Raw genomic sequence first — 13257 nt, 5'->3', positions numbered from 1 at the left:
TGTGCTTCACTGCTCCTTTCTGCCTCACAAATCCTAGGTGGGTGATGCACAGCCAGCACTACACTAGACAGTCTGAATTTATGGATGATTAAATCATAAATTTTGCTAAAATTGCCCTCCTTTTCCTCAAGAGTTGCATAGCAGAAGAAATCCTTGCTAATATGATCAGGCCAGTTTACATAACCTGGAAATGAAGGGTTTTATTTTTACAAAGAGTAACTGGATTCTGTCCATTCACAACCCACAATTCCAGAAATCTCAGCAGATCCACTCTCCCAAGTCCTGCTTTGCCCTGGACAGTGCATTCCATTTATTTTTAGCACAGGAGACACCATCCATCCAGGCAGTTTTCAAGCTTCATGTGTTGCCCTGCCCTGTTTCCCTGAGCACCTGACTGAAATGTGGGCACAGCTCCGAGCTCTCCAAGGAGACAAAGGTTCCCAGCTCTGTCTGCACAGACACTGGTAACCCTGTGGTGCCAGGAAGGGGTTTCACCCAATATCCTGCCCCACACCAACTGCTCTCTGCAATGGAAGGGCCATTCCATCCTTTCCAGGCTTCACTTCTGGTCTCAAACCCTCAAAAGCAAAGCTCCTGGAAGAACCCTGAACACTGGGATTGCACAGGAGTTGAAACTGGAGGCTGCAAGTTCATCCCTGAGTCCACTCAACATTGGAAACCACCACAAAAGTCTTGGAAGTGCTGATCAAATTTCTCCTATGCCCAGTGGTCTCCACAACTAAACATGAAAAATCCAGAAGGCAGCAAAGCCTGCTAACACTCAGGAAATTTCCAAAGGACTTGTGCTGTACCTCCTCCAAACAACTGGCACAGCTACATTTAAATCCTGACTGGATTTCCTAACAGCACAGTTTTACATCCCCTTCCAAGAAGTTGGTACCACTGTTGTTATTTTCCATGAAGCCTCCTCGTTTTGTCTGAACTCTTGTCCTGTGATAATTTTTGCAGTGGCATAAGTTAGGGCAGTTTGCTGGAATCCCAGTTTGAGATTCCACAGTCAGGTCTTGCACACAGAGATGTCAGTGTGTTAGAACTGGGCACACAGCTGCAGTAAGATGCTCCGTGCTGCCAGGACCCAGGTCCAGCACCTGCTCTTGTTTGAACCAACACGGAACAGAACTTTGATCATAACTGCTCTTCACCTTTCACCTGACTTTAAAGATCTTTATCCTGCACGATACAGGTGGCTCCAGCTCCAGAGAAAGAACACAAGGCATTGCCTCTGAAATTCCTATGGATGAAGGCAAGAAGTAAAGGATTACACTTGTGTGGTTAAACAGCCTTTACCCTGCTGCAGAGCCAGGCTCTGGGCTGCTCTTTTGTGAACTAAACACATTTGGACATTGTTGAATTGTCACGCTGGAAAACCTGAATCACAAACCCCCAAGAGCACAAAGTGATGTGAGTCCCTGCGTGCCTGAGGCGGCTCGGGAACAGCCCCGGACAGGGAGCAGGGCAGGGCAGCTCCTGGACGTGCTCCCTCTGCACAGCACCGAAGCGAAATCGAAAGGGTTTGCGCCCCGGGCTAATCCACTGGGGAAACTGCGAGAGGGATCACGGCACCCGGCTGAGGACACTGCAGCTTCTGCGGGGACAGGAGCGCTCGCAGCGCGGTGCGGGAGCACACCCGGGAGCCGTGGGGCTGCAGCCCCGGCGCGGCCCGGCTCCCCGCAGGGCCGGGACACAGCCTGCCCTGGGCACGGGAGCCACACGGGCGGGCCGCCGCTCGCAGCAGCCGGGCGGCCCCGCTCCTAACTGCACATCCTTCCCTCGGGAAGCGCCGCCCGGGACCGGGGCCGGGGATCGGGCAGTGACCGGGCAGCGCGGCCCCGGGCCCTGCGAGCGCCGGGCAGAGCCTCCGCTAGCCCCGGCCCCCCCCGGCAGCGCCCTCAGGCCGGGCCACCCCTCCCCGCGTCCCGGCAGCAGCGCCCGGGCCGTCCCTCCCTCCGTCCCCGCCGCCCGGGGCAGGCCGGGCGAGGCCCCCCGGTGCGAGGGGGCGGCGTGGGCGCGGGGGCGCTGCGCGGCAGGGCGGGGCCGCGGGCGGGCGCGCGGGGCCGGCCCGCTCTCACCATGTCGGCTGGGCGGTGCGCGGGGCGGTAGAACGGCGGCGCCTCCCGGTCCGTCCCTGTCGCTTCGACGCCGCGGCCCGTCCGCTTCCGCCGCCGCCCGGCAGTGAACATCCGGGTCAGCGCCGCCGGCCCCGCCCCCGCGCCGCTCCCCGCCAATCAGCGCGCGGCTCGCCGGCCATCGCCAAGTATGGATGCGCGGCGGCGGGGCGGGGGGGCGGGGCGGAGCGAACCACGCCACCCGCGCGGGGGGGACGGGGAGCACGGCGGCACCAACTGCAGCGCGGGGGTGAGCGCGGCGGCCAATCAGAGCGCGGGGGCGGGCCCGGGGGCGGGGCCTGCGGGGGGCGCGCCCGCCGCTCGCGGCCGGCCCTCAGTCGGGGCCGGAGCCTCTGCGCGGGAGCGTCGCGGCTTTAACACCCTTAAACGCACTTGTTTAAGTTTAAATGAAAGGCAGCACGAGGCTGGCGCGTAGCACGGCAAACCCCGCCCGCGAGAGGTAACGAGTAGCAAACTCGTAAGCCTAAAGCTGCGTTTTACACAGGTAAACTGCACTTTGCACATGCCGGTAACGTATTTGCCAGGTCTGAAGTGATGTGGAAGAATAAGCAGCCTCCAGCTGCTTAAGGCCAGGGATAGTTATTAATTCTTTTTAAATGGAAATGGTAAATTACTTTAAAAGGAATGATTAATTCTTTCTGCAAGGAAGTGCTCGGTGTGGGCTGGGCGGTTCCTGCTGGAGGCCGGGCAGGTGCTGACACCGCTGGAGGCCTTCGGGGTTTACAGGATCACAGGGACCTCAGGAGACACCTAATCCAGCCCCCCACCACGGCAGAGTCTCCTGGGGGTGACTGGAGCAGGATCTCCCAAATCACGGTATATGTACTAATAAAACATTTCTATTTTGCTCAGACTGTCCCAAAATAAAGCATTTTTTCCTATTACTGGGGTAATTCCCATTACAGTGGTTTGAGGTAAGACATCCCAATTCCAGGCTCCTGACCTGTCCTCAATAAGGGAATCTCAGAGCTACACCTGACAATGATCCCAGGAAAACGTGAGGATTCATGAAGCACCGACAGCTTCCTCTGCTTTTGGAACAGGTCAGGCCGTGTTTCACCCCAGTTTTATTGCCAGGACCCCAAAAACCTCCCTTGGGACTCTGTGCTGCAGACTTGGCCCTGGGGAGCCAAAAGTGCTTCCCTGGGTTTGCTGTAGTGCTGGAAATGCCAGCATGGGGTGAAAAAAGGGCTTTTCCTTGGGTGTCACAGACACAGATGTCACACAGGGCTGTCCCTTGGGTGTCACAGACACAGGTGTCACACAGGGCTGTCCCTTGGGTGTCACAGACACAGGTGTCACACAGGGCTGTCCCTTGGGTGTCACAGACACAGGTGTCACACAGAGCTGTCCCTTGGGTGTCACAGACACAGGTGTCACAGAGCTGTCCCTTGGGTGTCACAGACACAGGTGTCACACAGAGCTTGTCCCTTGGGTGTCACAGACACAGGTGTCACACAGAGCTTGTCCCTTGGGTGTCACAGACACAGGTGTCACACAGGGCTGTCCCTTGGGTGTCACAGTCACAGGTGTCACACAGAGCTTGTCCCTTGGGTGTCACAGACACAGGTGTCACAGAGCTGTCCCTTGGGTGTCACAGACACAGGTGTCACACAGGGCTGTCCCTTGGGTGTCACAGACACAGGTGTCACACAGGGCTGTCCCTTGGGTGTCACAGACACAGGTGTCACACAGAGCTGTCCCTTGGGTGTCACAGACACAGGTGTCACACAGGGCTGTCCCTTGGGTGTCACAGACAGGACAGTCACACAGGGCTGTCCCTTGGGTGTCACAGACACAGGTGTCACAGAGCTGTCCCTTGGGTGTCACAGACAGGACAGTCACACAGAGCTGTCCCTTGGGTGTCACAGACACAGGTGTCACACAGGGCTGTCCCTTGGGTGTCACAGACACAGGTGTCACACAGAGCTGTCCCTTGGGTGTCACAGACACAGGTGTCACACAGGGCTGTCCCTTGGGTGTCACAGACACAGGTGTCACACAGGGCTGTCCCTTGGGTGTCACATACACAGGTGTCACACAGGGCTGTCCCTTGGGTGTCACAGACACAGGTGTCACACAGGGCTGTCCCTTGGGTGTCACAGACAGGACAGTCACACAGGGCTGTCCCTTGGGTGTCACAGACACAGGTGTCACACAGGGCTGTCCCTTGGGTGTCACAGACAGGACAGTCACACAGAGCTGTCCCTTGGGTGTCACAGACACAGGAGTCACACAGGGCTGTCCCTTGGGTGTCACAGACACAGGTGTCACACAGAGCTGTCCCTTGGGTGTCACAGACAGGACAGTCACACAGGGCTGTCCCTTGGGTGTCACAGACACAGGTGTCACAGAGCTGTCCCTTGGGTGTCACAGACACAGGTGTCACACAGGGCTGTCCCTTGGGTGTCACAGACACAGGTGTCACAGAGCTGTCCCTTGGGTGTCACAGACACAGGTGTCACACAGGGCTGTCCCTTGGGTGTCACAGACACAGGTGTCACAGAGCTTGTCCCTTGGATGTCACAGACAGAGGTGTCACACAGGGCTGTCCCTTGGGTGTCACAGACACAGGTGTCACACAGAGCTGTCCCTTGGATGTCACAGACACAGGTGTCACAGAGCTGTCCCTTGGGTGTCACAGACAGGACAGTCACACAGGGCTGTCCCTTGGGTGTCACAGACACAGGAGTCACACAGGGCTGTCCCTTGGGTGTCACAGACACAGGTGTCACACAGGGCTGTCCCTTGGGTGTCACAGACACAGGTGTCACAGAGCTGTCCCTTGGGTGTCACAGACACAGGTGTCACAGAGCTGTCCCTTGGGTGTCACAGACACAGGTGTGTCACAGAGCTTGTCCCTTGGATGTCACAGACAGAGGTGTCACACAGGGCTGTCCCTTGGGTGTCACAGACACAGGTGTCACAGAGCTTGTCCCTTGGGTGTCACAGACACAGGTGTCACACAGAGCTGTCCCTTGGGTGTCACAGACACAGGTGTCACACAGGGCTGTCCCTTGGGTGTCACAGACACAGATGTCACACAGGGCTGTCCCTTGGGTGTCACAGACACAGGTGTCACAGAGCTGTCCCTTGGGTGTCACAGACAGAGGTGTCACAGAGCTGTCCCTTGGGTGTCACAGACACAGGTGTCACAGAGCTGTCCCTTGGGTGTCACAGACACAGGTGTCACAGAGCTTGTCCCTTGGATGTCACAGACAGAGGTGTCACACAGGGCTGTCCCTTGGGTGTCACAGACACAGGTGTCACACAGGGCTGTCCCTTGGGTGTCACAGACACAGGTGTCACAGAGCTTGTCCCTTGGGTGTCACAGACACAGGAGTCACACAGGGCTGTCCCTTGGGTGTCACAGACAGAGGTGTCACAGAGCTGTCCCTTGGGTGTCACAGACACAGGTGTCACACAGGGCTGTCCCTTGGGTGTCACAGACAGAGGTGTCACACAGGGCTGTCCCTTGGGTGTCACAGACACAGGTGTCACACAGGGCTGTCCCTTGGGTGTCACAGAGCTTGTCCCTTGGGTGTCACAGACACAGGTGTCACACAGGGCTGTCCCTTGGGTGTCACAGACACAGGTGTCACAGAGCTGTCCCTTGGATGTCACAGACAGAGGTGTCACACAGGGCTGTCCCTTGGGTGTCACAGACACAGGTGTCACACAGGACTTTCCCTTGGGTGTCACAGACACAGGTGTCACACAGCTTGTCCCCTGGGTGTCACAGACAGCCCCAGTTTCCAGGGAAGTGCACAGCTTGGCCATGGATCAGGTTACAGCAGCCAGAGCAGGACTGCAGCACATGAATTTGCAGCACAATGGAGCCCATGCACACAGAACAGCTCTCAGCGGTGCCAGAAACAAAATGAACCCGGAAGGGTGGAGAGAAAACAGGAGAACGATGTCAGGAGGAACAGGAGCTGTATTACTTCACAGAAACACAAAACCACATAAAACTGCATCCAGAGCCAGTACCAAACAACCCCAAAGGTGGGAAATTATCCTTCCACATCTGGAAGAGCAGCCACATGACCTCAGAAGGCTCAAGAGAGTCCAAATTCAGTTCTTTGCCACTGTTCCCCAGCCTAACCTCCTTCAATCTGCTTTCTAAGATGGAGCAATCCCAAATGGCTCCTATTTTGCAGTTCCCAGACCCTCCTCCAGTCCTTGCATTCCCTCTGAGCTGCCTCCCAGCAGTAATTAAGAAAAGCAAACCTGTTCATTACACAGGCCAAATTATTCATTCTTTTTCCAGGGATCCACACATCTAATGCTCCTCAGGTCTGGGAGGCTGGAACTGATAAATTTGAAAATGCCTGTTCTAAAATTCCCTCTTTCTGTCACAAAATTCATGCAAAGCACTCAATGACAACTGTACTTGTAGCAGCTTTTAGTTTTGAACAGAAACAGCTCCTAGCTGCTTGCTGGAGCAGCACAGCAATAGCAGAATTAGGCAGCCCAATATATTCCAAACAATTTGAGCTCTAAATGAATGTCAAGGCCAAGAGGATGTTTTTCTTAGCGGAAGAAATACAAGCATCCTGGATTTTGTTCTCCTGCTAATAGGTATAAAGAAGAATAAACAGCTGCTTTTTGTTTCCCCAAAAATATTTGCATTAAGAAGATCTGCAGATTCATTTTGAAATTGATGTCACATCTTTTTTCAAATGAAGACCAGCTGTTTGCTTTGCCTGTTTACAGCAGGCCATGTTTCAGGGATTTTTTGTTGTTTGCTTATTAAGATGTAGGACCAGACAGCTGCAGTTTGGTGTGGGGAGTGGATCCCAGAAGGTCCATGCCTGTCCCCACCATTCCACCTTCTGCTGGGATTTGTGGGGAGGCTGACACCCAATGCAGCAAATTAAGGGTTATTCCATAATCCAAGTGCTGAGAGGCAGGTTACCTGTGCCTCAGGCATTTCCCAAACCTGCTGGCATGGATCACCCACCCACAGGAAAGAGAGCTCCAAAGGGCATTCCCCCTCTCTAAAAGGAGGGTCTGTAAACAAAGGAAGCAAACAATGATGTCAGTTGACATCTTAATGGCCCCACAACATCAGATTCATGTGCAATTAATAACAAAGCTTTTGATCCTGCAATCAGCAGCTCTAAAATCCATGTGCTTTCCCTGTACATTTGATTACATTCGAGGAACCAAAAGGATAAACACTTATTAGCATTACAAAGTACTTTTCACATTCAGCCAGAACTTCCTGAAGCATTTGTGGTCCAGCACGATGTGGTTTTTATTTTATCCTCCTGCATGTGTGGTGAAATGCTATTTATTTTGTTTATTCCAGCATTTATCCAGGACCAAGGGTGACTGTGAGAACATGCTGAGGAACAAGGTCTGAGAGAAAACCTTCATGCTTCACTGAATAGTCATTTTTTGTAATAAAGAAAGAAACATCTTGACTTTTTCTTTTTTTGGTCAGATTGCCCATTTTCTTTCATGGCACTTGAAAGATACGTAAACTTTTATTAGGAGTTCTCATAAATTGAATTTATTGCTGCAAGAGTCTTCCAGCAATGGTAAAGTTTAGCTTGCTGGGTTTTATTAGTCAGAGTCAGTAAAACAGCAGCATCACTTGGTCTGAGGCTGAAAACCAAGTGTTTCTTGGAAACTAATATAGGAAAAAGGTACCTACAACACTACCCAATGTCTTGGAATTCTATGTTCAAGCCACAGATAATTCTCACTATGGAGATCTTTGTACACAGTGTCAAAATAGCACACAAACAATAAAAAGTCCCTCATCCTGAATCCAAAGCAGCTTTGCTGAGTGTATTCTTGGAATTTAAAAGTTTTTAGAGTTTCCCCATTTCCTGCACGAACTGATGAGTAACTCCAAATACCAGGTTTAATGAAAAACAACATATTTAGTGTGAGGTTTGAGGCATTCCCCTCCCCGCACTAAGAATGTTGAACCAGACTTTTTTCCACTCCACCAGCACCCAAGCAGATCTGCTCCTTTGGTTAATGGAAAGGATAAACCAAGGTGTCCACACACTGCAGGACTGCTGGGAGCCCTCGTGCTCCAGCACATCCCACCTAGCTGCATATCCTGGGACACTGGTCATTGCTCCTCCTGCAGCTGCTCCTTTAACTTTGTACTTTCAGCTCAGAAAACTCCAGAGTCTTCAGCCTGAGCAAAGAGAGTGTTGAGGGCATTCTTGTCAAGCTTGGTCATTAACTAGCAATAATGTCTGTGGCTTTTCATTAAAAAAGAATCAAGGAGAAGCTGATTAAATACAGCAGAAAGAAACAAAACTTTCCATTCCCTTACTTTTTCCTTGACACGTTGCACTTCATTTGAAGCCTGCTAATATACCAGCCAAAAGAATTGTAAGGGCCTGCCTGGATTCTTTCTTAATACAATGGTCACGGTTCAGTAGCTAGAATCTGTATGGAATTAGCCAGAGACATGGACGAATGGAAAAACATACTAAAAGGCTAAAAACCAGCACTTGTTCATGGGATTATTGATTAGAAAAACTCATCAATACAGCACAAGTTTTCTCTTTCCACTATTCTAAAAAATGATCGCAAAATAGTACACAGAAAATAAAGACACAAAATGTCAGAGCACTGCTTTTGCCTGGAATTTCAGAGTTGGCAAAAGCTTGGGTCAGTGTTTCCATGCAAGTGCTTTCCTGCCGAGCTTTTTGGGGCAAACTTGATGTTCACAGCAAAAGCAGCCTGGAGCAGAATTAGCACAAGGAGCTGTGACACATCTTGTCCCATTTCTCCAAGTTCTGCTTCAACAGCCATACCTGACAGCTGGAACCAGCAGCACCACACTCTGAATCCAGCCAGAGTGGCGTGGAAATCCCCCAGCAGCAGCGCAGGGCCCATGGACGTGGATGGGATCCCCACGGGAAGCCTGAGGGATGTTGCACTGCAGCACAAGCTGTCCCTCCTGATGCAAGGGAGGATTGCTCACCCCACAGCATCCGACTGCCGTCCACAGAAAATCAATAAGGACAGCACAGGAGACTTAATGGAGTTGCTGGCACCTTTCCCATTTCAGGGCAAAGCCCTGCTGAGGAGGGGTTTCTTTCTCCTCTGACTTTTTTTTGTTGGTGTTGCTGCTCGGATAGCTAAAAGATTTTCAAAGAGAGAAAGAAGCATCAGTGTCTGTTGGTGAATGTGGCTTATGTTTGGAGGAAAAACCCAACACACTGGATGGAGATTGAGATCTGGAGCTTCCCACCCAGGTCTGAGCTCTCTGCAACATGAAAGAATTGTTCTGGAAGTACAGGAAACAGGGAGTGGGGGCCCACACTGAGGCTGTGTCAACCATTACAAGCAGATAACTCCTACACTGCTGCCTTCCTGTGCAGATCTTGGCAGAAAAATAAATAAAAAATATATGTGTGGGAGGTGATTCATGTTATTTAAATCTATGGGAGAAGCTGCATGTGTACTCTTTGGAAAAGAGGAGACCAAGAGTGTATTAGTATCCAGTGGGGAAATGACACAAGGGATGCTTTAGGAGTCTTTGAAAAAATAGGATAAGAGGTGATATTCTCATGCTGGGGAAGATTCAAGGTTTAAAGAAAACTTGCTGGGAACTTTTGAAACCAAAACTCATCCTGCTCTGTGGACAAGCCAGAGGTAACAGCTGAAAGGAAGCTGTTCTGTTGAAAAGGGTTTGAATTCCAGCTGGTGCAGTTCCAAAGGAGCTCCTCACCTCCATTGCAGCTATGGAACCACAGAACCCTTCTGGCTGGAAAAGCCCTCCCAGCCCACTGGAGTCCAAGCTGTGACCAATCCCCACCTTGTCCCCAGACCAGAGCTGAGTGCCACATCCAGTCCTTCCTTGGACACCTCAAGGGATGGGCACTCCAACCCTCCCTGGGCAGTTCCAAGGCCTGAGCACCCTTCCCATGCAGAAATGCCTCCTGGTGTCCACCCTGAGCCTGCCCTGGCCCAGCCTGAGGCCGTTCCCTCTCCTCCTGCCCCTGTTCCCTGGAGCACAGCCCGACCCCCCGGCTGTCCCCTCCTGGCAGGAGCTGTGCAGAGCCACAAGGTCCCCTCTGAGCCTCCTTTTCTCCAGGCTGAGCCCCTTCCCAGCTCCCTCAGCCCCTCCTGGTGCTCCAGCCCTTCCCCAGCTCTGTTCCCTGCCCTGGACACGCTCCAGCCCTCCAGGTCCTTGTTATGGTGAGGCCCCAGAACTGCACACAGCACTGGGTGTGCCCTCTGCAGGGACCTTCCACTGGACACCAAGGAAGCAGCAATTCTGAAGAATAATAATGGTACTTATTCACCTGAGATCCCCAGTCCTCTGCCTTATCTGATGCCTTCTGTGCAAACCCAGCCAGTGTCCAACTCCTAGTGAGCAGTACTTAATTAATGACTCAGCCAGGTGTACTGTTAACAAAACTGGGGATATACAAGGGCTGAACCTACTTCAGCTAGAAGGTGACTTCCACCAGAGAAATACAGGGCTCATTTTGAAGCTTCCTGGCTTGATTTCCTCCATTTATTCATACACTTATTTACTGGAAAGAAAGGAGAGGAGAGCACAAGGCAGGGAAGGAATCCTGGGACAGCACATGCTGGGCTGTAAAATGCAAAGAAGGTTTTTGCAAACCGCATGTTCCAAACATCACCTTGGAGCCCCACAATAATAAATACTTGATGTTGCACTGCAAGGGTCCAACTGCCAAGTAACTATAGCAATGAAAAGAAAAGCCTGTCTTTGGACACATTCCCTCCTGCCTTAATTCTTCCCTGGGGTGGGGAAGGGGTACAGAGAATGTGCTCTAGATCCTTAATGGATAACATTTTCCAGAGCCCCCTGTGATCACTCAGTGACTCTGGGATTTAAAAGCAGCAGAGTGATTTCTCCAAAGGAAGCTGAACATTCAAAACAATTACCCTGAACTATTCCATCCCCTTGGAAAGGGTTTAATGCACCAGGTCCTGAGGTGAGGCTGTCAGGATCCATTGAGACACAGCAACACAACCCTTTATGAAGTGCCTCACAATCCAGCTGCTCACCAGTGCTTCCTTCATCCCAAAAACCAGCGTTTTCCAGGGAGCCCAGCAGCCTGAAAATGAGTAAGTGTGAAGTGAGACTACACTGGCCTGCAATGAGCATTTGTTGTTGCCAACAGAAGACCACATTTCTGGGCTGGTTTTAAACACTGCCTTCTGGAATTTAATTTTCAGGATGAAAATTAAAGAATTATTTTGGAGCCTTCAAGTTATCTTTCCCCTCATGATATTTTCCAGAGCTGTTTGGAAACAGGAGGGTGGGGCTGGCACCGCTGGGGCAGTTTCAGAAAGCACTTCTGTAGCTATTTGGGGAAAAAACTGCTGGATCATGTTGGTATTTTTATAAGTAACTCGATGCATGGTTCTATTTTGGATACCAACTATGCAGCAATGCAGACTGACTTGAGCAAATTGCAGGGGGAGGAAGACAAAGGAAGATCCCCTTCCAGAACAAGGGCTGCCTTCTCCAGGGAAACCTCTTGAACCTCCAGGGGCTCAGTTTAAACTATGCCTTTTAAGATAAGTTGTTAAAAGCCATTTAGATTTTATGAGGAAGAGAAAATAATGGTTAATTGTGATTGTTCTGTGATATGTGAAGGAATTGAACCAAACCAATGAAAAGTAAAACCTTCCATCGTGACTCTAGATCAAAACCACTTGTACTTTTAAGATCAATTAAAGACTTATACCAACAATAACTTAATGAAATTTTTGCCAACTTCAAGAATTTTTCACTTCTGTTTGTGGCTTTAGTCTGTAATTGACTTGCAAAAGAACTCCCAGTTTTATGAAGCAGCAGAGCCTCCTCCACCTCGATAAAGCAAATTGAACTTGAAGAAATCAAACCAAGTAATCACAGCTAAAATTGCCTCCCAGTGTGAATGGGGACATTAGCACTTGACAAACACCCGGGGTTTTTTCACAAGGCTTCTAGAGAATGCCTTCCAGGCAGCCTACACACCGGGTTTTGCAACACCAGAATTCATCCTAGTAGGTTTGGAGACATCCAGAGTCGTTGCTGGCTCCACAGAGCTGTAGCAGGCTGCAGGAGGGGCTGAAACCCCACAAGGCAGTGGCAACTCTCCCCAAAACCTCCTCCTCTAAAATTAGGAAACAGATATATATACAGGGGTGAAAACCCCCCTGTGAGGGTGGGCAGGCCCTGGCACAGGTGCCCAGAGCAGCTGTGGCTGCCCCTGGATCCCTGGCAGTGCCCAAGGCCAGGCTGGAGGGGGCTGGAGCAGCCTGGAACAGTGGAAGGTGTCCCTGCCATGGCACTGGATGAGCTTTAATATTCCTCCCAACCCAAATAATTCTGTGATTCTCATTATCAACCTATTGTGTGGAATAACTTCTTCAACAGGACTGAATGATCTTGCTGAAATGATTTGGCTCCTTTTCTCAAATAAACAAGAATGGGGGGGGGGGGCCTGGATTGCTCTTCCTGGAATATTGATAGGGATTGACACCTGTATCTCATTTCAGGCCCTGAAGAGCAGCCGAGGCCAGAGAGTAAAAATCACAGAATTGTGAGGGTTGGAGGGCATTTCTGGAGATCATTCGTTTCAACCTCCCTGCCAAGGCAGGCACACCTGGAGCAGGTGACACAGGAATGTGTCCAGGTGGGTTTGGAATGTCTCCAGCGAGGGGGACTCCCCGCCCTCCCTGGGCACCAGTTCCAGAGCTGTGCCACCCTCCCGGAGTGTTCTTCCTGCTGCTGAGAGGACGCAGGAGCTGTGCGGGATGTGGGACAGGGCAAACCTACACGGGAGAGTGTGTCCAGTGCTGTACACAACGCTGCAGCGAGAAACTCGGCCCCGCAGCACAGCCCGGCTCTTACCATGGATGAGGCGAGAGCCCTGCGGGCAGGGGCGCGGCGGGCGCGGGCCCAACCCGGGCGCCTGCGAGGAGGGAGGGATGCTGCCATAGCCTGAGGGAGACGAGGACTAACAAGGACACAGCGGGAGCTGTAGACGGAGAGACGGAGTCCGGGCCGTGGCGAGCCCAGTCTTACGGGGGGAAATGGCGTTTGGGCCCGCTCCTACGGGGAAAGAGGGGATTTTGGGCCGAGCCCAAGGTCGGGCGCGGCGGC

General features: G+C 51.8%; 1 protein-coding gene and 1 long non-coding RNA gene across 3 annotated transcripts in view; one reads left to right on the top strand and one right to left on the bottom strand.

The window, feature by feature from the left end:
• Positions 1–2248, bottom strand: part of CAPZB (capping actin protein of muscle Z-line subunit beta) — a 58191-nt gene extending 55943 nt beyond the window's left edge. For both annotated transcript variants that reach the window (XM_064397363.1, XM_064397365.1), the window contains exon 1: positions 2091–2248. In XM_064397363.1, coding sequence (XP_064253433.1) covers positions 2091–2201 — 111 coding nt within the window. In that variant the 5' untranslated portion in view covers positions 2202–2248. The remainder of the gene's footprint in view (positions 1–2090) is intronic.
• A 3565-nt stretch (positions 2249–5813) lies between these two features.
• LOC135285267 (uncharacterized) lies at positions 5814–7581 on the top strand. The gene is made up of 2 exons (XR_010350207.1): positions 5814–6152; positions 7462–7581. It is a non-coding gene; the product is annotated as an uncharacterized LOC135285267 (long non-coding RNA).
• The last annotated feature ends 5676 nt before the right edge of the window (positions 7582–13257 follow it).

Source organism: Passer domesticus, chromosome 22 (genome assembly GCF_036417665.1).
Source record: "Passer domesticus isolate bPasDom1 chromosome 22, bPasDom1.hap1, whole genome shotgun sequence".
Lineage (NCBI taxonomy): Eukaryota > Metazoa > Chordata > Aves > Passeriformes > Passeridae > Passer > Passer domesticus.
This window is presented reverse-complemented; position numbering and strand designations above follow the sequence as displayed.